General features: G+C 45.7%; 10 protein-coding genes across 10 annotated transcripts; 6 read left to right on the plus strand and 4 right to left on the minus strand.

The window, feature by feature from the left end:
- Positions 1-1300: 1300 nt before the first annotated feature.
- AOL_s00054g33 (uncharacterized protein) lies at positions 1301-3309 on the plus strand (the record flags this gene model as incomplete). Its single annotated transcript, XM_011121349.1, has 5 exons — positions 1301-1625; positions 1874-2025; positions 2341-2702; positions 2842-3048; positions 3117-3309. The coding sequence occupies 5 exons, from the start codon at positions 1301-1303 to the stop codon at positions 3307-3309; spliced, it is 1239 nt and encodes a 412-aa protein (XP_011119651.1).
- Positions 3310-4315: 1006 nt separating this feature from the next.
- On the plus strand, positions 4316-4538 carry AOL_s00054g34 (uncharacterized protein; the record flags this gene model as incomplete). The annotated part of the gene is made up of 2 exons (XM_011121350.1): positions 4316-4444; positions 4515-4538. 2 exons carry the CDS (start codon positions 4316-4318, stop codon positions 4536-4538), a joined length of 153 nt encoding a protein of 50 aa, XP_011119652.1.
- A 4207-nt stretch (positions 4539-8745) lies between these two features.
- Positions 8746-10056, plus strand: AOL_s00054g35 (uncharacterized protein; the record flags this gene model as incomplete). The annotated part of the gene is made up of 1 exon (XM_011121351.1): positions 8746-10056. One exon carries the CDS (start codon positions 8746-8748, stop codon positions 10054-10056), a length of 1311 nt encoding a protein of 436 aa, XP_011119653.1.
- A 3319-nt stretch (positions 10057-13375) lies between these two features.
- AOL_s00054g36 (uncharacterized protein) lies at positions 13376-15179 on the minus strand (the record flags this gene model as incomplete). Its single annotated transcript, XM_011121352.1, has 7 exons — positions 13376-13864; positions 13948-14141; positions 14211-14283; positions 14348-14688; positions 14758-14810; positions 14871-15045; positions 15125-15179. The coding sequence occupies 7 exons, from the start codon at positions 15177-15179 to the stop codon at positions 13376-13378; spliced, it is 1380 nt and encodes a 459-aa protein (XP_011119654.1).
- Positions 15180-15783: 604 nt separating this feature from the next.
- On the minus strand, positions 15784-19472 carry AOL_s00054g37 (uncharacterized protein; the record flags this gene model as incomplete). The annotated part of the gene is made up of 7 exons (XM_011121353.1): positions 15784-15916; positions 15972-16440; positions 16506-16928; positions 16982-18359; positions 18423-18707; positions 18772-18864; positions 19353-19472. The coding sequence occupies 7 exons, from the start codon at positions 19470-19472 to the stop codon at positions 15784-15786; spliced, it is 2901 nt and encodes a 966-aa protein (XP_011119655.1).
- An 826-nt stretch (positions 19473-20298) lies between these two features.
- On the plus strand, positions 20299-20805 carry AOL_s00054g38 (uncharacterized protein; the record flags this gene model as incomplete). Its single annotated transcript, XM_011121354.1, has 4 exons — positions 20299-20401; positions 20473-20516; positions 20599-20689; positions 20747-20805. The coding sequence occupies 4 exons, from the start codon at positions 20299-20301 to the stop codon at positions 20803-20805; spliced, it is 297 nt and encodes a 98-aa protein (XP_011119656.1).
- A 203-nt stretch (positions 20806-21008) lies between these two features.
- On the minus strand, positions 21009-21930 carry AOL_s00054g39 (uncharacterized protein; the record flags this gene model as incomplete). Its single annotated transcript, XM_011121355.1, has 3 exons — positions 21009-21526; positions 21606-21734; positions 21831-21930. 3 exons carry the CDS (start codon positions 21928-21930, stop codon positions 21009-21011), a joined length of 747 nt encoding a protein of 248 aa, XP_011119657.1.
- Positions 21931-22328: 398 nt separating this feature from the next.
- AOL_s00054g40 (uncharacterized protein) lies at positions 22329-23316 on the plus strand (the record flags this gene model as incomplete). The annotated part of the gene is made up of 5 exons (XM_011121356.1): positions 22329-22454; positions 22528-22642; positions 22714-22892; positions 22954-23036; positions 23094-23316. The coding sequence occupies 5 exons, from the start codon at positions 22329-22331 to the stop codon at positions 23314-23316; spliced, it is 726 nt and encodes a 241-aa protein (XP_011119658.1).
- A 383-nt stretch (positions 23317-23699) lies between these two features.
- On the minus strand, positions 23700-25880 carry AOL_s00054g41 (uncharacterized protein; the record flags this gene model as incomplete). Its single annotated transcript, XM_011121357.1, has 5 exons — positions 23700-24005; positions 24067-24696; positions 24749-25329; positions 25386-25629; positions 25692-25880. 5 exons carry the CDS (start codon positions 25878-25880, stop codon positions 23700-23702), a joined length of 1950 nt encoding a protein of 649 aa, XP_011119659.1.
- Positions 25881-26802: 922 nt separating this feature from the next.
- On the plus strand, positions 26803-27412 carry AOL_s00054g42 (uncharacterized protein; the record flags this gene model as incomplete). The annotated part of the gene is made up of 3 exons (XM_011121358.1): positions 26803-26941; positions 27017-27166; positions 27231-27412. 3 exons carry the CDS (start codon positions 26803-26805, stop codon positions 27410-27412), a joined length of 471 nt encoding a protein of 156 aa, XP_011119660.1.
- Between the last annotated feature and the right edge of the window lie 402 nt (positions 27413-27814).

Consider the following 27814-nt stretch of genomic DNA (forward strand, 5'->3'; position numbering starts at 1 on the left):
CATCTGTAGAGTAGCAGCAGTATGGGTTTCGAAGTAGCAGGCAGTATGCAGATGCAGAGTGGTACCTCCTTCTCTACTAAGAGGTATCTAGGTATCTCTTACACACTCGCTTACTTGCTTACCTAAGTACCTACCTAGATATCTACCTCCTTAAGTACTTAATACTTAACTTAGTATTTTACACGTTCATTTAAGTCGAATCTCAGCTATATACCTAAGTATATATGTACTTACTTATGCATTGTAAGATTAAGAATATTAATTTGTCTTTAAGTACTACTGTTATGAGCTGAGAAACGTTAACTTGGTAGGGGTCCATGGTACTAGCCTCGTCTCGTCTAGCCTGGCTGACAAAGGAATATATCCGTCCAAACCTCCCCGGGAAATAAAATACCATAAACCAAAAGTAAAAATCAAAGAAATCGTTCCAATCGCGTCCGTGTACATTTCTCATTTACTAAATCCATCAATCCGTGCGTATTAGATATTTGATATCCAACTTTCATTCTCTCCTTCAAGGTTTCATACGCAACTTATTGAATCAAACTAGCTAACCTTCCCCTGATGCAAGTGCTTCGCATAGCTTGATTTTTAGGACACGCTCCCATTTAATCTGAATCCAATTCGAACCCCACCTCGGGTCCAAAGAAAACATGAATCGGCCCAGTATGTCCCATAAGCTTTGATGATACAGGTCGAGATCTCAAACATCCGTTGTGTATACAGTGCCGGCTGATCGTGGACTTGTCAGGTTCCCAAACTAGGCATACTGGCTTCCCCCCGCAGCCATCGTCAGGTCTTCGAAACTCGTCCAGCGCCTCTAGTAACCTAATATCAAGGATGCCGCCGAACGGCAAGCTAGGTTCGAAAACCGCCACACCCTCAGACACCTTATCTACCCGACTAACCTTGGGCATTCTGCGAGTAAAGCGTCATCAGGCTGGGCCTTTCCACCAACACAGCAGGCGCAAAATTCGTCGATAACCGCCTTCGGTCAACCGCTCACGAACTCGTCGCAACCTGCTACACCCTTTGATATCTCGTATGTACCGAATCTTCTATTCAGCGAACAAACGACATGTTTACCCTCCCATTTTCGTATTCGGATGTGCTGTATATCGGTTCTTATTAGCTGATACAAACGTCGGCACCGTGAATTGGACACAGGGAGTTTCCCGTATTAGGCACCGGTAGTGCTCATCAGAATTCTAACCAAGGATGGGGACGTGCGAATACCCAGTCTCCGAGCCAGGCCCAAGGACGACCGGTACAGGACGAGCTGTATCAGAACAGCCATTTAATGGATGATTTTAGTATACAAAGAGTAGGAGGACAGATTCAAGCTAGCGGAGGACCAAGCAGTAGAAACCCGCGGCTCGGGAGCAGCGAAGACTTCCCAGCCCTACCGAGCTCGAGTACTCTGGTTGGTGATGGTTTGAATGAGCGAAAGGGCAGCTTCCTTCTAGGTAGCCAGACCTTACAGGGTCTCGATATGTTATCGCAGTCGGATACCCAGCGACAATCCTTCCTTAACGGCGGACTGTCATCCTCGGGGCTACAGGCAGGTTCCGGACGACAGCAGCATCAGCAAGGCGCTGGTGGTGGGAGGAATCAAAACTTAACCGGTGGGTGTACATTACCTCGCATTGAACTTTCTATTTCGTTGGAAGGCAATTTAGAGTCTATTTTAGGCAATTTGTTGTTCATACCGGTATCTGTTATAAACCGTTCATTCTTTTCTTTCATTCATTCATTCATTCGCTCGGCCCGTGATCTTTTCATTTGTTCGTTGGCTGCATGTTGGTGAGCTGGGGCTGGGTGGGATCGAACGGTTGGATTGATCGAACAGCTAATTTACATTGAACCTTTGTAGCCAGCCAGCAGCAACAACCAATGCGCCTGTCACCCATCATGATGGACCATCACCAAACCCACCACACATCGCTTTCCCATCAACAACAACAACCACAGACTTCCTCTTCTTCTTCTACAGCTGCTGAACTATCACCTGATAATAATCGAAAGGTTGGTCGAATTAGCCTCATACATATTCACTCGAACATAAATCTACATCCAAACTTTCTTCTTCCTGCCTTCCTCTCCAGACTCGACCCTCTTCCCATAACAAAAGGGAGAAGAGAGAAGGGGGAAAGAAGAGAAATGGGACTGCCATGGTGATGATAACAATAATAATAATACTACTACTTTTAATAATAAAGAAAAAGACGAGAAGGGAGGGAGGGAGGGAGGGAGGGGAGGGAAGGGGGAGAAATCGGAGAAAAAATCACATGGGCTAACTATAAATTCGTCTACATTGGCGGTTTCGTCAAATTTCCAAAGACAAAGACAGCTTCGAACTCAGGATCAATCGCACCCCCCCCAGGTACTGTCGCAGCTACCATAACTACATCAAACTCGATGCCACAGAGCACGAACGGTCGTCTATTGGCGCAACAGCCCTCGAGTGCTTCATCAATAACAGGCATCCCATCCCAATCTGAGCCTCAATCGGATCAGCAACCACAGAGATACTCCTCGACTCCGCCGGATACAGAGCCTAGCGAGTCGTCCGGGCCTAGCGAAATTGATAGATTTGGACTTAACGGCCTCCTTCCCCTGATACGGAATGAAGATCTCGACATGGCGCTTCTCGCGCTAGGAACTGATTTGACCCAACTGGGCCTGGAACTGAATCAACCCGAGTACGGATCGATCTTTCTTAACACAGCTGACCATCTGAAGCAAGGCTCCCGAAGTCCTTCTTGGCTTCTTCGATTGCGGCCTTCTCGTTGAAATGCATTCATCGATATGAAGCTAATATGATGCACACTCTTCTCATAGGCAGCCACTCAGTGCCACATTTGCGTCTCCATGGTCTGATCAGCAAGTCCGTGCCGCAGAGCCAGATTTCAAGCTCCCACAGTGTTATGCAGTCTTGAATACACAGCCGTTACAGTCAAAAGTACGAAACTTTTCCGACGAAACTTTGTTTTATATCTTCTACACCATGCCAAAGGATGTCATGCAGGAAATCGTAGCCCAGGAGCTGTACGTACCCAGATGAACTGCTTTTCAGGGTTAATAGTCTGTTGCATTAACGCGATAAATAACCGCAGGACTCAACGTAATTGGAGATATCATAAAGAACTCCAGGTCTGGTTGACGAAGGTTCCAGGAAATGAGCCTTCGCAGATAGTACAAGGTCGGTTTGAAAAAGGCATCTACGTCTTTTTTGAACCAACATTATGGGAACGACAACAGGTTCGCGTTCACCCCCCCCCCTCCAATTTTACTCCCATGTGCCGCTAACGAACGGTCGCTATGTTTTTTGTTTTTTTTTAGAAAGAATTCATCCTAGAGTACGCCGCATTAGATCAAAGTCGGATGTCGCTTTCTTGATTCGAATGAAAGTGAATAGTATTCTAGTTGTCACCCGCTCGCTCCTTCGGGTTACTCCCATCTAAGAGTTATAGGTGGACCGGTCGGAGACATTCGGTTTTGGTGGTCGATTAAGACTTCATATCTTTCCTGTCTTTCATTCTTTCATTCTTTCATTCACCCATTTCTTTTTGTAGCGAATCTTCTTCTCCTTGATTTAGCAATGAATAGGAATCCAAATCGCGCAGTCTGATTCTACATTTGTTTATCTTTAAACATATTATCGATCCTTGACTACATCGTAGTTGTTTATCATCTACCCGGTACTGGACTAGGTTAATTACGGATGAGCTGACTTCAAATTCCTTTCAAGGTGTTGAGACGGACATGGTTTAGGTACTCGAGTACTTGATATAGCTAGGTCGGCACTTACCCGGTCGGTACCTGTATCAAACGTTTGCACCACAAGTAAGTAAGTACTTACCTACTACCGACCTGCATATTTCGGGATGTTCATGCATCGAAAGAAAGAGAAAAAGAAAGAAAGAAAGAAAGAAGACGAAGTGGCGCCGACGAGGTGATGGGGGTATAGGTTATTAACGGCTCACCTCAGTATTCAGTATTCTTTCCGGCCCCACCTCACTATCTCCATATCTCTACGTTTGATATACCTCCTCCTCCTCCTCCTCCTCCTTTTCCTCCTCCTCCTCCTCACCAACCACCAGTGACTATAATTATAACTCCAGTTCAAATACAGCAGCCCTAGATATGTGCGACCAATAACATAAAACACACGCCAATTGGACAATATAATAGTCGCCAGCCAATCTCCTTTCAGTCTTTCCTCGGATTGCCATTTTGCTTGCCAGCTTCGAATCTTAGCTGGCCCTCCTATAAACCTACCGCTCAAACTCCCCACCCTTGAGCTCAAATTCCGATGCAATCAGATACCGCCTACGCTGCCGTCCACAAAAGAAAGCAGCGGCCTCCGCAGAATGCGCGATTGTTGGAAAGAATTGGGGCGGATATAGCTTCCGCAGTTATTGCTGCAGTCGCCGTGGCACCGGTATGTCTCCACACGTGCACACCAAGCTCCAGTCATCTACATATTGACCTTATGCTAACCTTAATCATAGGCGATTTGCATGATTGACAAGTGAGGCTACCTACGTCCCTTCCCAATTCACGTTCGATTCCTTTTAAGCAACTTTGGAGGCCACCCGCGCGTTGGCCCAATATTTTGATTGTTAAGCTGCTTAGAAACTAACACGGTATACTCGACTTGAAGAAGCATAATAGAAAATGCGAGCGGTAAAAGAAGATTAACGGCATCTATTACGTATACTGGTCCCCTCATTTGAATTCTTTGTGAATATTTTGGGTTCGCAGCTCTTTATGCAAACCAAACAATGACTAACGAGCGCTGCTCCTTCATTAGAGACTCTATTGCCCAACTGGTGACCAAACCTCAAGCATTTTTTTTGTCAAGGACCTTCGGTTTAGTTGCTGTACGCGGATATCACTTGCACCTCTAGAAGCAGAGCATTCCTGACATGCCCCATCGTAGATGGTGTATGCTGGCACCTATATCGTTGCCAATACAACCGACACCTTTATAGCATATAAGAAAGGAAACGAAGGTATTACTGAAGTAACGGCCGGTACGGCCAAGTTTGCCGGGACCTCAAGGTATCCTAATTCGTTCACGGCAAAATCCTCATTTGTTTGTGGGCCAAGCTTCTGATCAACGGGCGAATATCGCAGCACGAATATCCTTCTGACACTTGTGAAGGATCGAAATTTCGCTCGAATGTTTGGGAATGGAGTCTCAAAGCCTATTCCACTCCCAACATATGCTTTATTCTGTGCCAGAGACTGCTTGACAATCCTATTTTCTTTCAACATCCCTCCAGTTCTTTCTCAAGTTCTTCCCGATAATATTGGGGGCTTGAGTTCTCTGTCCACGGCACAGGTCCTAGCACCGGCGGGTAGGCTATGCCCAAAAAACCGATTGTGTGTGAACTAATTACATTGTAGGGGGCAATGGCTAATGAGTGACATGTCCGATGTCAGGGTGTCAGTTTTTGTCAACACCTCTGCACTTGCTCGGCCTGGACCTGTATAATCGAGGAGCGAAACTTGGGGTGAAAGACCGGTTCCAAGCTGTTAGCGCCAACTATCTAAAGAGTTCACTCGCCAGAATGTATGTCCGATGTCTCTGGTTATGTTGTTAGTCATATATTGGCTAATCGAATACTGGTGCGGGAATGAACAGCTGCCGAATTGTACCTGCATTCGGAATTGGAGGTGTCCTTAACTCGAAATGCAGGTATGGTATGATGAAAAATATCGAAGATAGGGTCAGAAGGGACCGAGTAGCGCTGGGCTAACCGAAGGAGGAGAAGGAGAAGGAGAAATTATTGGATGGTGGACCCACGTGCGGGCTTGTACTGGGAGATCAAAATATTGAGCGAAGCTAGTAAACCCGGGAACCGAATCACACCGATGCAATACTCCGCATGGAGTATCAAATAATATGGATGGATTCGAAGGGAGATAGGCGATATCAAGGGGGGGGTGGACAGACCACGTATATATGCATAGGATACAGATGCGCATCTCAACATTTTGCAAGAAAGCTAGGCCATAAACTGTTTCGGGGGGTGTGTCGATGTATGGTTGACTGCGGTATTTATATTTATATATAATTATATATAGGATATACATACATACATACATACATACATACATACATACATACATACATACATAAACACCTCAATCTTAACAGGCTGCCTCCGAGATAGCTTTGACCAGTCCGCAAGGTTTTAACTGGGGGAGGAGGGTATGTAGGTTCAATCAAGCTTTGACCCACAGCTTCTAGAAGGAGTTTGGATGGATGGAACCAGGGGAGCAAGGACCACCGTGCATATAGGTATCTTAGGTGCTACCGATGTAGAGCCATATGTAGGTAAGTACGTACATACACGAGTATGTACATACATACATATGCAGGGCTCTCCGAGCTCCTTCACATGTTGACAGGGATGGGATGATGCGACTATTCGGTTTCAGATTGTGGATATATTGCTCGAAGGAAGAAGAGATTCCTTCTTATCCATGGATCAAGGACCGAGAGGTGAATTAAAATTCAAGCCGGGGGGGGAGTGAAATTCCCCGAGGACTGTGTGTGCTCAGGGACTTTTTTATCCTCGGTTTATACACATGCACATTCGAGGACGTAGGCATAGATAGTATACATACTACATATATACATACCAGCAGTCTACAGTACTAGTGGCCTCGAATCGAATTGAATAAGTACATACATACTTACTTACTCAAGTATTTAAATAAACAAAGTCTGGGGATAGATAGATAAGGCCACAAAGCACGGACGCAGACGCGGACGCGGACACAGACATAGACACGGACGAGATTCGAGATTGCCTCCCGGAAAAACTGGAATGCCCCCCCTCCCCCTTCCATCGATTAGCCGTTGGTGTTGGATCGAATAGTTTTTCCGAGCTTCAGGAAATTCGTCCGGCTAAAGGGAACCGGCTAAAGATTAAACAAAAGCAGGTGGTGGTGGTGGTGGTGGTCCTGGACCGATTTCCGGGCCGAAATCCCATGGGCTAACCGGCCTCCAAAACCAGCCTAACAGTTTGTAACGGAGCTGAGGCTCATGCGCGGTACTGTGTGCTATGTATGTACATGCGCTGAGGGAGGATAGCGTGGGGGATGAAGTATCTACTACATATCACCAGCCTGAAAGAGGGACCGACCGCGAATCTGGAAACCGAAGCCATGGCTATCATATCAATTCAACCGCGCACGTGTATATATGATAATACAAAGAAGAAATAAAAAGAAATAAAAAGAAATAAAGAAATGGAAAAAAGAAATGAAATCAAAGAGGACGCGGGAGAAGGAGGGAAGGAGAGAGAGAGCAGATGAACAGGGCAGGTAAGCTTAAACTGATTTTAAGCGGCAAATTAAGTGGACTCCCCAGACCAACCAGATTGATGGAACATGCCAAGTTTATGGGGAAGTACATAGGATACGATACGATACAGACCTGAGATATGAAGATATTATACTGTGTAAATAAATAAATATGTACGACGATGGATGGTGAAAAGAGTGGGGGGTTCGATTGCAATTGGGGCTTTTGTTCGATGCGAAGGAGGGGGGGGCAAGATAACTGAACAGAACAGAACAGAACAGAACAGATCCAGACGGAGAACCCTGGTCGTAGTTCTACCACACCTTCCAGTACTTTATTTTTATTTATTTTATCTCTTTTTATCTTTTTTTTATTTTTTATTTTTATTTATTTTATTTTATTTTTATTTTAATATTTATTTTTGATGTAGATGTAGATGTAGATGTAGATGTAGATGTAGATGTAGATGTAGATGTGGTTATATGTGTGTGTGTGTGTGTGTGTGTCTACAAAAGGTGGGGTTTAACATACGATACAGAGAATATCATATTATTATCATCAACTTCAGCATGAATGAATGAATGAATGAATTTACATTCATAACCTCGGGCACCACCAGCTGGGTGCAATGTGCATGCCGTCCCGGGGAACCCCACAGCTTCATAAAACAGAAAACATAAAACATGTGGGTGTGAACGAGAGGATGGGTGGAAGGAAGAAAGGAAGGTGACCCCCAACTTTTGGGAACTCCGCGAACTTTCACACAACTGAATTGAATTTTCGTGGCCTCCGATCCATCCTCGTCCTCGTCTCCTTCCCCACCTCTTGTTCGATGACGGTGCCCCAACTTTAAATCGGAAAAAGAAAGGAAAAAGGAAAAAACCCGAGGATGGGAGGGCCCCGGACGGAGTACATTGGAAAAAGAATAAAACAAAAAAGAAAAATATGTACATGTGCTTTGCTTTGCTTTGCTTTGCTTTGCTCTGCTTTGCTTTGCTGGTACCCCCATATTTTGACAAGCTGTCTGTGATGTTTCTTATTTTATTTCTCTTCCACACCACACACCACACACCACACACTCCTCCTCTTCCTTTCACTTCCTCTTCTCTCTTCTCTCTTCTCTCTTCTCTCTCCTCCCATCGACAATCCTATAAAAGTCTGTCCTTCTTCCCCAGCTTCTTTCCCTCTCCTACCACCCCCCCTTCCCCCCTTCCCTTTTTCTCTTTTCTTTTTCCATTTCCTTTTTCTGTTCCCTTTCCATTTCCCGACTTCATCCTTGTAAAAAAACTAAAATACATCCATCTATCACTGAGAAGAAGAAGAAGAAGAAGAAGTGTATATATATATACATATATATATATATATATAATATACGACTACAAATAAAATTCGAAGACGAGAAGACAAAGAAAGACGACGCTATGGCTACCGCCGGAACGTCTTCATTATTCACCCCCATCATCGAAACAGGTGTCACAGCTCAACCCAGCAGTCGGGTCTCTAACCTCGCTCAAATCATGGAAGACCACGATGTATCGAAACCTCAAACTGAGGAAATGCCTCGACCTTACAAATGTCCAATCTGTAGCCGTTGTTTTCACCGTCTCGAACATCAAACTCGTCATATCAGGACTCACACCGGGGAAAAACCACACGCTTGCACATTCCCTGGCTGCTCCAAACGCTTCAGCCGTTCTGACGAATTGACTCGACATTCCAGAATTCATAATAACCCAAACTCCAGAAGAAGCAACAAAAATGGTGCTTCTGCTCAGCATCATCCCTCCTTGGCTCAACAGCAACTCGAGTCCAGGACTTCTCCAAATGCCATGACCCCATCTGCTATGATGCCTCCTCCTCCCAGGCACGGTTCAAAATCCGCTCCTTCTTCCATCGTAGCCTCTCCGAACGTCTCTCCTCCTCATTCTCACTTTTCCCATCACAGCTCTCCCATTGGAAATCTCCCTGGTTTCGGAAGAGTCTCAGCTGGTGGTAATTCACAAGGTCCCCTGGATATGAGTTTATTGGCCGCCGCCGCATCTAGAGAATTGGAAAGGGAAAGATTTGGCGGTGGAGGAGGTTCTAATTCCTACCTCGCACCCCATCTCTACGGTCACGGCCACGGTCATAGCCACAGTCACAGCCATAGTCATAGCCATAGCCATTCTAGATTGGCCCCCATCTCGCAGCAAATGGACTGCACCACCACAACATCAACATCGTCGATGTCTAGGTCGCATTCTCATGACGACGAAAATCCTTATCTTGCCCATCGAGCAGCCAAACGCTCCCGACCTACTTCTCCCATCTCTACCGCGCCTTCCTCTCCAACTTTCTCCCACGATTCTTGCTCTCCTACTCCTGAACACACTCCTCTTGCAACTCCAGCTCATTCCCCCAGACTCTACCCGCGAGAGCTCGAATACGGGTCTGGATTGCAACTTCCTAGCATTCGTCTCCTTTCCTTGAGACCTATGCCGGCTCTCGCTCCCATGGACATCGCTGATCCTTATTCTGCAACAAATACGCCATCGATAACACCGACAACCTCCGCTCTCCGTTTAACTGATATTATGAGTAAAAGCGAGGGAGCTCAGAGAAAACTTCCCATACCATCTGTTCCGAGGGTCACAGTTCATGATCTTTTGAACGGAAACGGTAGTGGTTTCTCGTCTGGTAATTCATCTGCGGCTGGATCCGTTGCTGGAGGCGATCTCTCCGACCGTCTTTGATTTCAAATTCCTTCCTTCCTTCATCCCCCTTAATTCGGTTATAGACTCGAAATATATCCTTTTTTATTTTATCTCTTTCCGCCCTCTTCAATTTTTGACCTTTCTAGACGATGTTTCTTGTGTTACAGTCTTCAAACTCTCTCCCCCCAATACCTTATTCATTTTTTGTCTGTATTATTCGGGATGTCATTTGCATATACATATACATATCTCTTACTTTTTTCTTCTTCCATTCCCCCCCCCCCCCCCTCTCGGTGTTCTTGTTTTTTATTCGTTACGCCGCTTCCCCTCTGAATTTTGATCTGAATTTTGAGGGGGGGTTGCATTTCTAGCTACTCGGAGGCGCACCTTTTTTTTATTCCTCAGAATTCTTTTTTACTTCATTATTTTCTTTTCCTCATCGATTTTATTCGGAATTTTTTTTGGGGGTACCGGTAATTGCCATTGGGTTCATACAATTATATAGATATGGAGGGAGCCGTCGTTTCTTTTTTTATTTTATTATTTATTATTGATCATTTACTCATTCCTCATGCTTCAAGTTTTTTTTATTTTTTATATTTCATTTCGTTCCTGGGATTCTGTTTTAATATGATAGAAGATAATTACACATGTACCGGCGCTTTGATCGTTTTTTCTTTGGCCATTCGTATCATAATACCACTCTTCTTCTTCGGCATCATTATTATCATCATCCTCATCATCATCATCATCTGTTACATTTTGTGGTTCACACCCACGATCGATATTATTTCTTCTTTTCTTTTTTATATTTATTTTGAAAAAGTCGGCTTTCACTAGCCTTCTCCACATGCAAATTGCTTTGAAGACTGCATTGTATTCTATAACAAAGAAGTAAGCTAAGTAGTTACTTAACTTAACTTAACTTAACTTAAAGTCAATTAATTTTTAGTATGGGAGTGGTATTACCCCAGAAATCAGATAACCGGAATGACCGATTTGATCTTCCTTTTGAAGAGCGCCAGAGCTCTCGTGCCAACTTTTTCAGTTAGTTGCCAATCCAGTACGTAAGAAAAGCACATGTTTGGGGAAAACCCAACTTTACATGATCTCACTTTTTTTTTTTTTTCTCTTCACGACAGTTGGGTGTCGGATGGCGTTAACCTTGGGACTCTTTCCCTTTTGGACTTTTTTTTTTCTATTTTAACTTTTTTAGGTTTTTGGATTTAGATTCGACATGTATCCCCACGATTCCGCGATAGAAAATACCAATATCGTGATGGGGTGGATGGACAGGGAAGAAAGAAGCTTGTTTAACAGAGCAGACACCCCGCTTTCTGTCTTTCTCACATAGCACGACTTAAGGAAAAGTACGATTAAGGAAAAACGGGAAAGGAAAAGAAAAGAAAGATCAAATCAAATTTACAGATGTGCCCCGAAAAAGTCGGAAAGCGGAGGGAACAGGCAAGCCCACCACCATCCTTTCCCTTTTTTTTATGGTAATGGTTTGCATATCGAATCGTGCAGATTTAGTCAACCCTTCTTTCTTTCTTTCTTTCGATTTTCTATTTTCTGTTTTATCATTTCCCTTGGTATCTATCTACTTCTCTGTTGGTTCAAACAAGCTAGAGATAAGGGAAGGGAAGGGAAGGGAAACATGTCAACGGCTGCATGCGTCAAAGTAAGTACCTACACACTACATGTAAGTAAGTACATACATATGTAAGTACTATCTTGTTTGATATACTGGTATATCCAGTATTTCTTACGAGATAGCCGCCGGACGGCGGATCCTCCACGTCAGATCTCTCTTCCCCCTCCTTCAATTTGTAGAGAGAGAGAGAAGAGAAAGAGAAAAAAAGGAGAATATGAGGAATACGGGAAAGGAGAGGACAGAAAAACAAAAAGGGAGGAGGGGAGGGGAAGGGAAGGGAAGGGGGGGTAAGGGTATAAAGTGGGCCACTATCATCAGATATAATTCGGCCTCAACAAGGCGACTCGGGATTGAGATTGGGATTGGGATTGGGATTGGGATCGATGTTACAAAGTCGGACCACTTGCGAGTTAGTTGAAATCGAAGATCCTCCTTGTCCCTCCACAGCCAAAGAAGGTTCCCAAGCGAAAACCTGGGGCCCCCGCACTGCATGGCGTGCGAGTCGGGATTATAAAATAATAAAGACAGAACGAACGAAAGAAAGAACGAAGAAAAGTGAGAGGGAAAAAAAAAAAAGAAAAAGAAAAAAGAAAGGAAATAAAATAAAATAAAAAAAAGGGGGGGGAATACATCGTACGTACATACATAGTACGTAGCTTTGAGAGCTTATCAGTCCCCAACAGCAGGCGTATCTCGTAATCTGCTGACGGTTCGAGAAGGTGTACCCGCGGGATACATGAGATTTTCTTTCTGCTTACGTCTAATAAAGACATGCTTTACGGAGTAGTTTGGTATATACTATCTTTGTAAAGTATGTAAAATATGTAAAATATGTAAAAAAGAGAGAGAGCTCTACAGTTCATCTCAACCGGGGGTGTGTGCTCTTCAGCTCTTGTGAGACTAAAAATTCGTTCAGGCTAAAATCAATCTGACTTATCTCCAAGCACTTAGTATGTAAGTACATACACTTACATACACTTACATACATAAGTACATACATACCTTACTTGCGCTTGCTTGTTGCATAAATTGACAATGGTGTGATGCTCTCGCAATAGGCTGAGAAATGGTGACATTACGCCCTCCAGCTCCAGTTGGCTTTTAGATTTCGTGCGAGCCTTGAGAACAAAAAGATAAGCCCAAGCCCAAAAGCCCTGAAAGATGGAAGGAAGCTCGGTAACATTCAGCCCACCCCCTCCCAGGTCTCTTCTTCTTCTTCTTCTTCTTTTTTTTTTTTTGGGCTGTTTCTCCGTCGAATCGGCTTTGGTTGTCTCGGGGCTATGGAACTACTTCGGCACATGTTTATTTCCAGCCATGCTTCTGGTCCAGAGGTTCTCAAACGCTTTGCCGGTGGGTGGCCCCGAGACGGCTACCCGCCCGACAAAAGAGAAATTAGAGCATGAAAGATCCAGAAAGGGAAAGTCAAACAAAATAAGATTGATGAAAAGGGATCCATCCTTCGAGCCGAAAGTTTAAGAAGGGGAATATCGGAATTCGGGCTGTGAAAGCATATACCCAACGAACATTTCTCGGAACCATGCTCGCACAGCTAGTAGCTAAGTAGCTATCGGCTAACAGGCAAAGTATACGATACCTGTGCGTACATACAATGTATCTTGTGAAAAAAGCGCACAGGCTTCTTCTTCTTCTCTCTCTCTTTTTTTTTTTTTTTTCTTCGCCTGGAACCCGGTGGGTGTTCTCCTCTTACAGTACGTCATCGTCGCTTTCACCGTCCGAGTCAGGCACGATGGTTCGACCGAACGTCTGGGGAATTACCGGTTTCAACGTTTTTGCTTCAGAACTTTCCATAGCTTCTCCGTAAAAACCACTGTCTCGCGCCTGGCTCAATATCGGGAACGATTCTGTACCGGATCCAGCCAAAACTTCTGGGACAGGCACCAAATCAACCGTATCTGATGAATAATCATCATCGAGTTTTTCTCCTGGGACGCTGTTTGTGACATTGGCGCCTGAATTCCCATGAGACTCCGAGTCGCTAGCCGTATCACTGCTACGTTTCCGTTTCAGGTACCCTCCAGGCAAGGGAGTTACTTCTGGTTCTTCGTCGCTGTCTGAGAACCCGATACCGTAGTGTTCTTCCGAGTTCCCTCCCGATGTAGCAAACGATTCGGCCATTGAAATTGCACCAGTCAGTGCCTCGAAAATCCGTTGTTTCTCATCTTCGACACCATTCTGTTCCAAGTTAGCGCAAGGGAAACCCCAAATTTTCCGCACGGCCTATCCGAAAATTTTTTTAGCGCAAAATTGCTACTGACTTTGGTAACTCTAATCACAAAGAACTGGTCTGGCCGGCTTAGATTTGTGTTTTGTATATCCACCCCGGACGACTTGAGCACGAAAATAAATCGCAGATGTCTCTTATCCGCCCGCGGATCCGTTTTCGGTATATGCTTTCTCAGGAGCAATATCCTATGGTGGAACGCATGAGCCCAGCTATGGGTTGCGGAATCTAGCTCGTTTGCTGTCAATCCGGGATTCTCGAATTCCCATAGTAATCAAATTACGCGGGGTAGCTCACGGACGGATGGCGCCAGCTCCAGAGGGCCTCCTCCCCTTGCGGCCTTTGTCGCTAGCTGGTTTAAAACAACAACCTGTTACATCATAATCCCGTCAACGAAGTCCTCCCTAGTCTCTAGAATGGTATAGACGACGTACAGCTGCCATCCTAGATGCGGAGAAACGCTGGAGTTGATTCGCGATATCTGCTACAAGTCTCCCACGCTTGTCTATTTGTTTCTCGTGACCTCTGTTTGGTAAGTTCTGAAATTGTGGCGCATCCGATGCTGCTGGGGGGAATTCTTTCGTAAACAGCAATGATATGCCGTCGATAATAACCAGTGATATTTCAAGGGAAATCTTTGTTAGATGGGATATGATGGCGAAAAAGTGAGCCAGAGACGTGATCTGGTACCGAAGGATTGATGACGCCTTGGACGCCAGATCCCGTTCCATTAGGATACCTTCAAGTCGTGAGGTTGGACATTGTGATAAAGTATCTACCACGCCATCCGTCGAACAGTTTTAGCTTCCCGTCCTCTAGAATAAACCCTTTTCAACGTTCTCACCTATCCAGCAAACCTGTTCACCCTTAGAGACCGCATCCACTACTAGCTGTACTCTGAAAGTCCGGGCGAAATTAGGTTATCGAGTTTATCCTGAAGGTCACGAGCGGACATACGCGATCGTGGTCTTTCCGGAGCCTGGAGGGCCACAGATTTCTACCAATTTGCCTCTTTCGAGCCCGGCGCCTCCCCATGAATTGTCAAGAGCTTCGCTCCCAGTTGCAAAGCTTCCATACCCTTGATCAAGCTGTGTAGCTAGCGCAGCGGCGGCAGACTGTGTGGGTAGTCTGTCTGCACGTAAACATGTGTTAACCAACCCAGTATAATTAATCAAATTAATACAATTAAACGCAGGCGTGGGTGTACAAACGCCGGCTATTGTCCGCTGAACTCGGCGGATCCATGTTAAGGATCGTTCCAGCCATGTATTCGTTGTCTTCGGTCGGAAGGGTGGTCGGGTTATGGTATCATGATATGTATGTGCTGTGTGTGTTTTATATGTAACAAGGACGATGTTGTAGCTTGGTTCTCACCACTCTAACTACCTATGCGTATGGAATGACATCCATCCAAACCCGTCGCCTCAACCCAAAGCTGTGAGACGAAAATGGGAATCAATCTACTGCTATTTTCACTACATCTATGACAATTCTAAACCGCGGTGTAATGGGTCGGGGACTCAGGTATTTGGAAGATTCAGTGGCTGATTCAAATGAAGGGCTTACACACAATCTGATGAACATCGTTTTGAGGTTTCTAACGCGGACCCTTCACTACGTTTCAGAATACCGCTTATTACGAGTAATTTTGCGAGCGACTTTTGAAGCTGTATCTCTACTACCACACAGTCCCCACCGCACACTAGATGGGCTCCCCTTACAAATTATGCTTGGTCCAAGGATAGAAAGGAGTGATAGAAAATGAAGAAATAGAGAAAAGAAAACCGAGATTATCAATGCAAGCGAGGGTACAAGTGAAGGTTAGTTAAACATGGAGACACATTTCCGTCGGCGACGACCTTCAGCCGAGTTAAAAGCTAAACTTCGGGGTACTAATCCCGGACGTCGACGCAGCGCGGGGTGTAACGTTCTTTCTCCTATACCAGTTTGTGAAATCTTGGAGCTGGTACCTCACCTTCTTTGCGTCTCTGGTGATTATGGATCTATGGCCCTTTTGATTAGTGGTCTGTGTGCATTGTAGCCTGAGATGTTGCTTACTGTTGGAAATTTGTCATAAACTTTTGTCTTTCCTGTTCGGTTACTGAACCGGGGGGGAGCTGATTGACTGTCTTAGAAACCCAGCCGATGGTCTCTTCAGGGAGTAGCTCGATCAGGGTCATCAAGACTCCAGAGCTATCAGGAACGCAGTCTCGTGGGAAGGAATACATGAGCCCACTCAAGATCCGGATGGTGAGTACGTCTCCCTGAGCCCTGGTGATATTGACCACAGCAGACCTGATCTCAGGAGGGTTCTCTGGGGAATCATAGCGAGATGTTGGAGGTGTCGGAGTGCCATACACAAGGAGGTCGCGAAGGAAATGGAGCACTGCGATGAGAGGCTCGTTTTGTTCAAGAACCAGGCAGGCTAATGCTGCTTTAAGGCTGGGTTCTAGAAGCTGGGATGGGATTATTCGCATAGGGTGAAACATTATTGCATCTTGCATCAGTCTGAAAAAGTCTTCAACCACTAAGCGGCGACAAATCTTGGTTAGTTAAGCTACTAAGTCAAGGGTTTGTGGTAATTACACTTACGGTCCGGAATATCCTTGGGTTGCTCTTCCGAAAGGATCTTGAACATCGTCCAACACTGCTGTTGAAGGAATTGGTATATAGCCTCTCTTGTGTTCTGGTCTACAAACTCCTCGTCGTTGAATTCTCTGATGACAGAGCCGGTAACCCATAAAAAGCATCCTTGCTTTGATTTTTGGAAGCATGTAGCCAATTTGTCGGCTAGGACTGGCAACAGTGGAAGCATAGCCGTCCTATATGAAATCAAAAGTGTGCGATAGAACTTGGATACCCGTTCACAAATCGCGGGATAGGCAATAAAGGTCTCCAGGATAGTTGTAACCACCGGGAAAACGTCTGTCCAGAAGCGGACCATTGGGTTCTCTTTGTCGGCTTCAACATTCGGTCGGACGATTGCCGCGAACGTGGTGAGAAGGGAGACGATTTCTTTCATAAATTAGCCAATTTTCGAAAACAAGAAAGGTGAAAACAATGCGTACCGGAGAGTTCTCGAACTGATTCTTTATCCCTTGCTTGATTCGCTTTGTCCATCAATCTTTTCGTAATCGGTTCGCAAAAAAGTCTGAGTGCATCGTAAATCTTTTCAATCGGCTGTGCGGCAACTACATGGGCGACTCCATCCGTGACTTCCTCTAAACTTTGGGTAGGTAGATTTGCGCTGACTTGCTCGTAAAATGTATGCAACTGGGTAATATGGCCAACGAGCAATTGGTGGCAGTCTTGACAAAAGTATCGCAGGGCCATAGCAGCAGCTCGCATAACATCCTTGTCGCTATGGGCAAATCCGTTGGTGATATATGTGAGCTGGGCCTCCAAGTATTCCGGGTGCTTCGCAGTCCATTCTGTGTATCTCCCCAAAACCAAGGTGGCTGCAAATCGCACTTTAGGGTGTTCTGGGAGTTGGATGAGAAGACTCATGATTCTGGGGAGTACTTCAGCCTCGTCGCTAGGGACCATTCGTCCCATTGCACGCATGCTGAACAGGGGAGCTTCCAAAGCTTGCCAGTTAGGGACAGGGTTCTGTGCTGATGGGGTTCCAGCGACATAGGATCTCATGTACTGCTCGACTAGTGTATATGCCTTCGCCAAGCAATCTCGAGCTCCCAAAACTTCACAACAATCCTTCAAAACATCACCCATCTTGTGTCGGAATTCTCTAAATCTTTCTTCCTGTTCTCGGTCTCCGTCGAAGAGGTCCGACTCGTTGTTAGACTCGGGGATTGGATATTTTAGATGGCCAATCATAACATCCACGAGACTAGCGAAAAGGTCGGCTAGCTGAACCCTAGCTTCAATATAATTTTCTAAGACGAGGTAGTTCTTGAGGTCGAACCAAAAGTTGAATGTAAGGCCAATAACTTCCTGCTCTCTATCCCTGGCAGAACATTCTAGGATAGCTTCGACGAGAGGTCGGAACGCTACTGGCATCCGAGCAATTAGGATGACCCATGCTTCTCCAGCCTCTGCAAACAGTTTCGTATATCCTCGGAGTTGTTCGATGTCGTTTTCGGCTGCATCGGCGATTCTCGGTTGCAATTTCATGACCTCCGGGATCAAAACATTTATAGTATCTAAGCATTCATCCACATCCCGGGTTTCGGCGAACATTGCACAGAGGCAATCAACCGCAGAGTCGAAAGCCGCTTCTGATGACAATGCTTTAATCGTGCTTGCGAGGAGGGGGGAGTTTACTATCGTGAGCACAGGAATCTCCCTCAACCAAGATGTGAGACAAGATGTGAGGAGTGGCTCTTCGCAAGCTGTGGGAACAGATTGTGAGTAGGATACTAGTATGTTAATGACTTGTTGTGTATTGTCCTCGAGGAGCTCTTTTGCACGAGCATCTAGCTCTTCGTCCTAGCAGTAGAAATGGTTTAGTTATGAAGGGTATAGTGCCGTATAGGCGATAGAATGGCATACCGTCATGCGAATTCTGCGACCTTCTGTGACTTCTTCTGGGAGAACTTTGAGGAATTCTAGGAGACAAATATTGCCATCGGCATCGGTTCCTAGTTTTTCGATAACGGAGTCCAGGACGTTCTTCCATTCTGTCATTTGAATCGCAAGAATTGCGAGGCAGACATTGAGTTGGGTTCTGATAATTCTGTTTTTTTTCTCGGATCTGAAATCTCGGAGTAGGCCAAGAAGTGAATCCCTAAGTTCTCCAAGAAAATGCCGGGGAAGCTGGGGGACATCGTAGATTATCTGTAAAGAGTGATATTTTATATCAGTTATGGGTACGGGTTGGGTTTTGGGTAGAAACACTTACCTTTCCCTTGAGAGTAGTGGCCGCAAATAGTTTGACGTCGAGAGGTAATTCTGTTGATTTTAACATAGTGAAGGTGAAGCTCCATGCTTCTGGCTGTTGGGTAAAAAAAAAACGTCCACCAAAACCAGCGGAATCGTTGAATCAGTCTCCGATCTTCATTGTAGCAGTAGTAGGAGTAGTGATGAGTTGAATATCCGTAGCCCGTCCAGAAATTTGATTGACACATATGAACCATGACAGATGTTCAAGTATAGCTTGCGGAACGACTGGTTCTTTCTCCCAAACCGGCGAGGTGAAGGTATCTACTTGCGGGAGCAAGAAACGAGAGGGGTGTTTGAGAAAAAGCAGAGGGACGAGGAGGGTATTGAGCCAGGAAACATGAACTGCGCGAACTGCTGGTGGCGTAACTTCAACGACTATGCTTTATCTGTTCATCATATATCCTTTTCTGAAATAACAATGCAGACGCCAAGGGCAAATTATTTCGAATGGGTACTGATCAGGATGGCTCGTCTGGACTTTGTCTGGACTGGACGGGACGGGGTTGTAGAGCAGAGGAGAGGTTGTGCGAAAGGACCCACCGATTTCTGAAATGCCTCGAGATATTCGTTGGCTTGGTACTTTTGTGCTCGATCGGCATGGCCCTGCATGGTAGCCAGGGCCTGAAGAATTGGAGCGAGATCCGGGCTTGTTGTAGCCATTATTACGGTTCTGGAGATGGTCTTCCCGGTCGGGGATGACGGAAGGTGAAGGCTTGAGATTTAGAATATTCCGATGATTCGAGTGCGGGGAACTCTGGCGGTGATTCTGGGTAGGCTATTTTAGTTCCTTTCCTTTATGCTGAGGGTAGGTCCCCCGCGCGTTTATCGTTATCAAAAATAGCTCTATCCGTAAAGCAGCGTCAGGAAACTGATGCTCTCTGGAGGCAAGTAGTGCTTTCGGAGGCCTTGGAAGAGCAGTCAAGTCGTAAGCAAAAAAAAGTATGATGTTTATGGGAGGGAGGTTGAAGTAGCTGATAGTAAATATGCGGATGATGAGAGGTCGAGGTCAGGATCAGGTGGTCGACAGACGAGATGAAGTCAGAGGTTGCTTGTTTGGTGGAGGTCCCTCCTCCCTCACTTTCGCTTGCTGGTGGGGGCAAGGAAAAAAAGTGTGTTGTGGGAAGCCAAGACTTGGCCGACTGACTGGCTTCCAATGTTAGGCTGGCTTGGCTTCACTAAGTACTTTAGTACCTATCATTCAAAGTCGTACTTAACTTAATCACCATCATCACCACCACCATCATCACCGTCATCACTATAATCTTCGTCACCCGTTGCCGTCGCCGATTGCAGCCCTTCAACGACAATAGCCGCTACTGCTGCTCCTGCAATACTCGTCGGTGCCATTGCGATAGAGGTAATTCCTCTGCAAGTTCCGTCGATAGGGTCTGTGCAGAAAAGATCTCTATCCTCCTCAACGCGACAAGTGCGACTGTCCACCTACGTCCTCTACGCGAAACCCTCCTTAACATAACCCAAAATCAATATGTCCGGTAGAGGCGGTGGTGGAGGTGGAGGCCGAAGAGTCTTGCTACCTCCCATCAACTTCATTTTCAAGCTTCTTCAAACCCACGCGACTGTTCAGATTTGTACGCGACCCTAATCTCCATTCCCCTTCATGGAACCATTGTCAATTAATGCAATGCTTTCATCATTGTAGGGTTATATGAGCAGCTTCAGACACGCATAGAAGGAAAGATCAGGGTTAGTTCCTTTCATTTCCACCCACGATCAAAATTACCCAATTGAAAGCTAATCTATGCATAAACCCTCCCAAAAATAATAGGGATTTGACGAGTTCATGAACTTGGTTATCGATGAGGCTGTTGAAATTAAGTTACCGTCTAAAACGGAGGACGAAACTCGTCGAGAACTAGGTTAGTAACTGTGTTTCCATGTCCGAATCTTAATACTAAACCATATCTTCAAATTAGGGCGGATATTACTCAAGGGCGACAACGTCACATGTATCGCGTGCGCTTCGCTTTCGTAAACTGATCGACTACTTTGATGAACACCTGGGACGCTATCAGCTTAAATACAGGATGTTTGATATGGACATATATATCATAGCTGCATGTAGGATATGAAATACATCACGACGAGAGCTTGCAAGCATTCTGGACGAGTTTTGCCCATTCTTAAATGGAGGACGGTATCATGGCTTATTGCTGCACTGAATATGGTCTCATCATATCATCGACGAACCACCGAGCCATCTCCGACAATTATTACGTCTAGGGGCCAGTCTTTGTCCCCGACAGGAACATTTGCTGGGGGGTCTAGGAACTGGTCCTTCAATGCGACTCCAACTATAAACTCTGAAATTTCAGTATTATCCTGGAATTTAATGACTTGATTGTACGGACCTGTGAAGGGCACTTTCCCACCGGCTTCCTCACTATATCTTCTCAGAAAATAATCATAGTACCCCTTCCCGTGACCTAAACGCCTGCCCCCGCCGTCGAATGCTACTCCAGGCATCACAATCAGATCTAAACCAGCCTTGCCAGCCCTCAATTCGTCTATGCAATTCTCTCGGGTTTCCAGAGATTTTTTCGTTGGAGTCGGGATCCCCCAACTGTTCCGTTTGAGTCCTTGGTAATCCTCGGGGGAGTCTAGTGATACCATATCCATGACTGAAGGTTTTTGGTCTTCGCCCTGTGTGGGAGCGGGCATGGCTTTGTGCGTAAATGGTATAAAGACTCGTTTCCCTTGAGAAATGCGATATTGTCAGCACAGTGTGATACCATATGCCTGAGTGAGACAAAGCCGAAGCGGCTACCGACATACCTTGCCCAAACGCATCTTGCACAATTGCCGTCGTGTCGACTTCGCCGGTTGGCATGGATAGGTATATGCTGATGCGCTGAGCTTGCCGATACTCAGGCAAGCTGGTTAGGAGGGAAAGTACTACCCGAGCTAGCAAGTGAAGAGCTATTAGCTACCCTAGCACTAGGTTTACTATCATGCCATGCATGCCAATCGAAGTTGAACCGGGTCGAATAGGATGCTAACATTGCTCTCGAACGGATTCCGTATCTAATGCATCGAGTCGTTTTGCGACTGCAGCCCGTAATTCTCGTTTGGCACTCCGTAGGGTTTCATTTGTAGCCATTCTTATAATCGTGAGGGTTGACACGCTCATATGCATCGCATCAATATAGTCTTTTAATACCAAACGGCCAACCTAACAAAATAAGATAGCTTTCGGTGGTAAGCCAAGCCGGGAACTTAACGGTACCTGGCAGATGTATTCTGTAACGAACGAGCCTGGCCAATGTTCGGGGGGGCTGGAGCACGTTGGCTGCCCGCTGTGTCTTGGCAATATCTCTGCCTGATGCGATTCTAAACCTCGATGCAACCTCAAAATCCGCCCAAATACTCCTTACCCTTTGATACACTGAAAAGTTAGGTAAAGAGATAGAAGAATTCGACGGGTACTGCTTTCCGAGTATCATTTATATCTACGGCATCCTATACGGTCCTTTCAATCGTTTTTCCGGCGCAGCTACAATGCGAGTAAATCTAGCGGCGGCCTCGACATTCCTTGCTTCGTTGATCCGGTACACGACTGCAGCCAATGTTACTTCGCTTGAGGGCACATGGACATCAAAGTCGGAGACGGTCGTAACTGGACCGGTATGTGCAATATAAAATAAATATTCTTTCCTTCTCCTTCTTCTCTTTCTTTTGCTAACCGCCTTCCATCTAGGATATCTACGACCCAGTTGGAGAACGGCTTATTGAGCCTAGACTACCCGGAACAGCATTCTCCTTTACAAATGACGGATACTTTGAAGAAGCCATATATGTCGTTATTGGAAATCGTATGACTTAGTTTGGATACCGATCATGAAGTAATTATGGACTAGTGCCTGACGCATACATCTATGAGCAGCTACGACTCCCGAATGCCCCAATGCGATTATACTCTGGCAGCATGGGAAATATACCCTCTACGATAACGGCTCCATGGTTTTGTTCCCATTCGATTCCGATGGAAGAAAGCTATGGTCCGACCCTTGCAAGCAAAAGAAATCGATTTATACTAGATATAATCAGACAGAATTGTACAGGGTAAGACCCCAAAAATGACCGGAAGATGATAGCCACGCTGACAAGATCATATAACTGTTAGTCTTGGGATATCGTTAAAGACGACTACAGAGGCCAGTTCCGACTCAATCTGTATAAATTTGATGGCGCACCAATGAATCCATTGTATGTAGACCGATCATTCGACACATGAGAGAAAATGGAATACTAATTCAACAATAGATACCTAACATACAAGCCGCCCCAAATGCTTCCAACTACGACGCTCAATCCCTTCCCGACTTCGACCCCTACAACGGCCGCCAAAATCAAGCGATCTATTGAGAATTTCAAAAACTCGCTTCCAGACGGCGCGCCTGGGCTCGATATTTGGTGGTGGGCCGCTGTGGTGATGACACTAGTCGGTGGCTTGGGTGTCTACCTCGCTCGGCCCCCGCCTTCCTAACTTCGTCATAGATTCGTGTTTTCCGATATATGGAACGGCATTGGTTTAAGCTGGTGTGGCAATTTCAGTACTTTTCGTCGTTCCCCGAAGCCAGGTCCTCTGCAGCTAAGAGGTCCGGTGGCCTACAGCTATGTCTCAACAACTCTGTTGAGATTCGTTTATTTCGATGGGCTCTGTGATTTGGAGCCACTTGTTTTCATGTTTTGAGATCTCTTAGCATTTTAGGTTTGACATAGCATAGACGCTTTGTGGTTTCTTTCTTCCTCGTTATGTAGCGGCAAGATGTTTTCTTTACGTCGTATCTACCATTTGATGAATACAATATTTATGAAAACACTCCGAGGCCTCGAGAATACAGTATATCGCCGTTGTAAGCTCAGGGATTATCTATATTTGACCCCTCTACCCTTAGAAGGCGATTCATTTTTGCTCTCGTCTTCATCTTCATACTCGTCATAGTCACTTTCACCAAACGCGGGTGACTGGAATCCAACCCTCGGGGTTTCTAAGCTCACGCCATGGTCATCCCTTGATGGCTGGGGTGTAAATGGGGGGCTTAATGCAACCCTTGGTCGAGACTTGAATGGGTCTGCTTCAAGCTCCTCCTTTGACCTGACAGGATTCGGGTGTAATCGCTGCGTCCGGGTTGGTGCAGGAGTATCAGCCGAAGTCGCAATTTGTGCGATCATCTAAATGATTGTTAGTCTTATGTAGGGGTTCGAGAAAGGCTATAGGCAGTGGATACTGTACCTTCTCCACCATGTATTCGTCTACGGAATACTCCCCGTCGAAACGATGAGATCCGAGTTTTTGTGGGGAAGGTTCAACGATGTAAGGGATCTCACTCGGGCTTTCTGGAGAAGGGGGGTCCCGCATGATAGTATCCTCGAGGCTATCCTCCGGGTCATCACTCGGTTCGATTGGCTTAGGAGGCGGAGGCGGGCTTCGCAGTCGAGGCTTTGGGGATGGCTTTGGGGATGGTTTTGGTTGTACTAATTCAGGCGTTGAAGCTCGGGGTGGTATTTTAGACATTGACGCTGTTCTAGTTTGGTTGTGCCCTGTATTGACAGTCGTGGACCCTGGCAGTGGCCTGGAGGTGGTATCCGTGGGCAGGTGGGATGTTAGTAGTTTCAATGCTTCCTCTTCCGTTATGTCCTTCGGGATAGGGGTATCTTTTTGCTCGTCCGATGCTACGGACTCCTCGTCCCCGCCTTCACCATACGTCGAGGCATATGACAAAGTACCAAGTTTACGTCTAGACACTCGGATGGTTTGTAATTCCTTCCGCATACTGTTGAACAGTTTCCCAAAATCGTCATCCGTTGATGGGATAGGAAGTTGTGTTCCTTCCTGTAGTGTGAAGGCGCTAGCGTGGAGATTCTAACAGAAAATTAGCTCCACGCATCGTAGTCTATGCTCTCTCTAGTCTGACCTGATGTTTGTTAAAGTCCACACCGAGGCCTCCTCCCACATCGGCTGCGAAACTGACTTTCTTTCCAGGAAGTGATTTCTTAGACCCTGTCCTTTCCTTGAGGAATTGATAATTGTACTCTTTCCAGCGCGCTAAACGGCTCTCGTGGACCTTCACGGCGTCCTCCATTGTCTTCACAGTCGAGCCACTGCCATCGGATGCGCAAGGCTTGTTAAAAGACCCAGTTTGCAACAATTTTTTAAAGGAGGCGTTTGACCATAGTTCCCGTTCCGTTGCATCATCGCGATCTGGTAGTAGTAGCTTGTAGATGCTTTGATCACCGACCCAATTCTTCTCCCATACAGAAGTGATGTCGTTTTCTTTGATACCGAGCCCTTTCCTTGATTCGCGGGCAATCGCAGTCGCCTGTTCCCTTTCAGAAACCAGCCTATCCTGCTCTTCAAGCCTCCTTGAAGCTAAAAACCATTTCTTCTTGTCAACAAAGCGGTGCTGAAGCGTGTTTCGAAGAGAATTCTGGTATGCAATGTTAAGGATATTAACTGTATCGAGATCCGGGTGTGTGCTCAGAGCTTCATCGAGAGCTGATTTCATCCCATGGTAAGCATTATGGATGCCATAAAGCAAGAGTCAGGCGCACCTATCGAGTCTCCGGTGTGATCCTTGTGTTCTCTCTGCACGACCTTCTTCAAGGCCATAGTCGATAAGAATAGCAAGAGCTCTTCATATCGATCACCTTGACACTCATCGAACATGCTCTTACGAATGATAATCGCATTATGCAAAGCACCGGCTTTTTTGAGGTCGTTCAACCAATTTACAATAGCGGCGCGAAAATTCTTCGACTGGGCAGGTTCATATATTGGCCAATTCCCTGCAAACCTCTAGAAATTAGAGAATTAATGAGGTTTCAACGCTGTTGTCAAGATTTCAAGGGATAATATACGGATTTGGATTCGATCGGGTCATATCGATCGAAGATGTGGTGGGCGATAAGCTCGAACGCTCTGCTCTTGTTCTTTCCCAAGGAGAAGGTCTCATCATCGATAGGTAGGTCTTGGTAGACGGGGAGGTCGAGTAGCCGAAGATTTGTGAGTAGAAGGGCAACGGGTGTGATTTCCGCCGTGTGTTTCATTGCGTATACACAGGCAGGTTTTCGAGGATGGGCCTTTCTTCGGAATAGAATGAAATCATGAATCAGTGGTGAATGTTCATGAACGTCGGACGTTGCACAATAAATGGATGGATGGATGTTGTTTGTTGTTGGCGAGGTCTGTCGCTTAGGAGATCCTGGTCTGCAGGAACTCCCCAGTAACTACCTAGTATCCTAGGTACTGAGGCACCTACCCAGTAGGTAACAAGCCCAGGGCAGGACAGTGACGTGCAGAATTAAGTTTCGACCCGTCCCATATTAGATCTTCCCATCGTTTGTTTATCACTTTAAGCAGGCGAGGTATTCTGGCCCCCATTCCACTTACATACGTCTTATATACTTAAGTACTTAAGTAAATATTTAATAATAGACCTGGGTACCAGGTAAGAAGTATAAAAATGCTCGCAAGGTCACGTCTTCCTCGACTTTTCTCATCAAACATCCGTTTGTTCTCGACAACCGTAATGTCACTTAAGGCAGGCATTGGTGGTAAGTACTTTCTTTTTGCCGGCTTCAAACCAACATTAGCATGCAGAGACTTCATATATAACGTTTGCGGCTAACATTTTGGCATCCAGCGATCGACCACAAGGACACATGGTCTGTCTCTAAAGGCAAGTTCCAAATAAATCTAGCTACCTTCTAACCCGGTCTTCATACGTCTAAAAAACACGTTATCGCTGACTGTGCCATAGTTCTTAATCCATTACCCACGCCTCCCAGCAGCTCATCGTCTTCGCCAATCGCATTTCTCCATGTAATAGAACGGCTCAAGACCAACGCCCGCGAAGGGTGGAAAAGGCATGGCATAGTTGGAGGTACAGGCTGTTCTACCAAACCGGTAAAACGATTTATCGTTGCTAAAATTAGCTGTGACATTCGTGTAGAAAGCATAGCGGACCATATGTATCGTATGTCAGTCATTACGATGCTTTGCCCAGACTCTACGATTCAAAAGGACAAGTGCATCAAGATGGCCATTGTTCACGATATGGCAGAGTGCTTGGTGGGCGACATCACCCCCCTTGACGGCGTTGAGAAATGTTGGTCTCCCCAGACGTATTCCTCACGGTTATTATAGCACAATAGCTGACACCCCTTCCTATCCTTCTGTCTAGCGGAAAAGCATCGCCGTGAATTAGAGTCTATGGAGTATTTGACCCAAACCTTACTAGCTCCGATATCCAAATCCATAGCTCGCGAGTTCATGGATATTTGGGAGGAATACGAACAGGGCCAAAGTCCAGAAGCAATATTTGTCAAAGACGGTAGGTATTCATGTATACTACGATGGATGTATCACTGGACTTGCTAATGTGTATGTGCCACTAGTCGACCGCTATGAGCTCATTCTTCAAACAATAGAATATGAAAGAGCCCACAATCTTGAGCTTGAAGAGTTTTTCCACGTAGCAGAGCGTGTCCAGACACCCTTCATGAAGGATTGGGTTGCTGAAGCTTTAGACAAGAGGGCTCATGAACTCAAACTTACCGTCGGGGGAGCAGCTAACTAGTGGAGGCGCTCCTACCATTCTTATACCAGAATTTTCAAAAAATGGTACCGGCGTAACACTCTATTCTTTGCAGCTACTGATATCCTTTTCTTTGCTCTGCTTTTAACGGGGTTTATTCTGGGTCATCCTGGGCGAAGGGATAAAGATAGATATCCTTGATGAACAGGCGCTTGCGTGCATTAGTTTGTTTAGATACATGGAGACAACCATCATAATTGGCGTTTGGAAACTATGGGCTTTCTTTCTTTCGTTCCTTTCTTCCTTTCGTTCCTTTCTTTTCTCTCTCCTAGGCGTTGTACTTTCTAGTTATGTACCATTAGAATTGCAAGAGAAGCCACCACATGCAAGGGATTAACCTCTATCAGGTTTAATTTCTAAGCTGATCTCCACCCTGATCCAATC

Source organism: Orbilia oligospora (assembly GCF_000225545.1).
Source record: "Orbilia oligospora ATCC 24927 unplaced genomic scaffold scaffold00054, whole genome shotgun sequence".
NCBI classification, from domain to species: Eukaryota; Fungi; Ascomycota; class Orbiliomycetes; order Orbiliales; family Orbiliaceae; genus Orbilia; species Orbilia oligospora.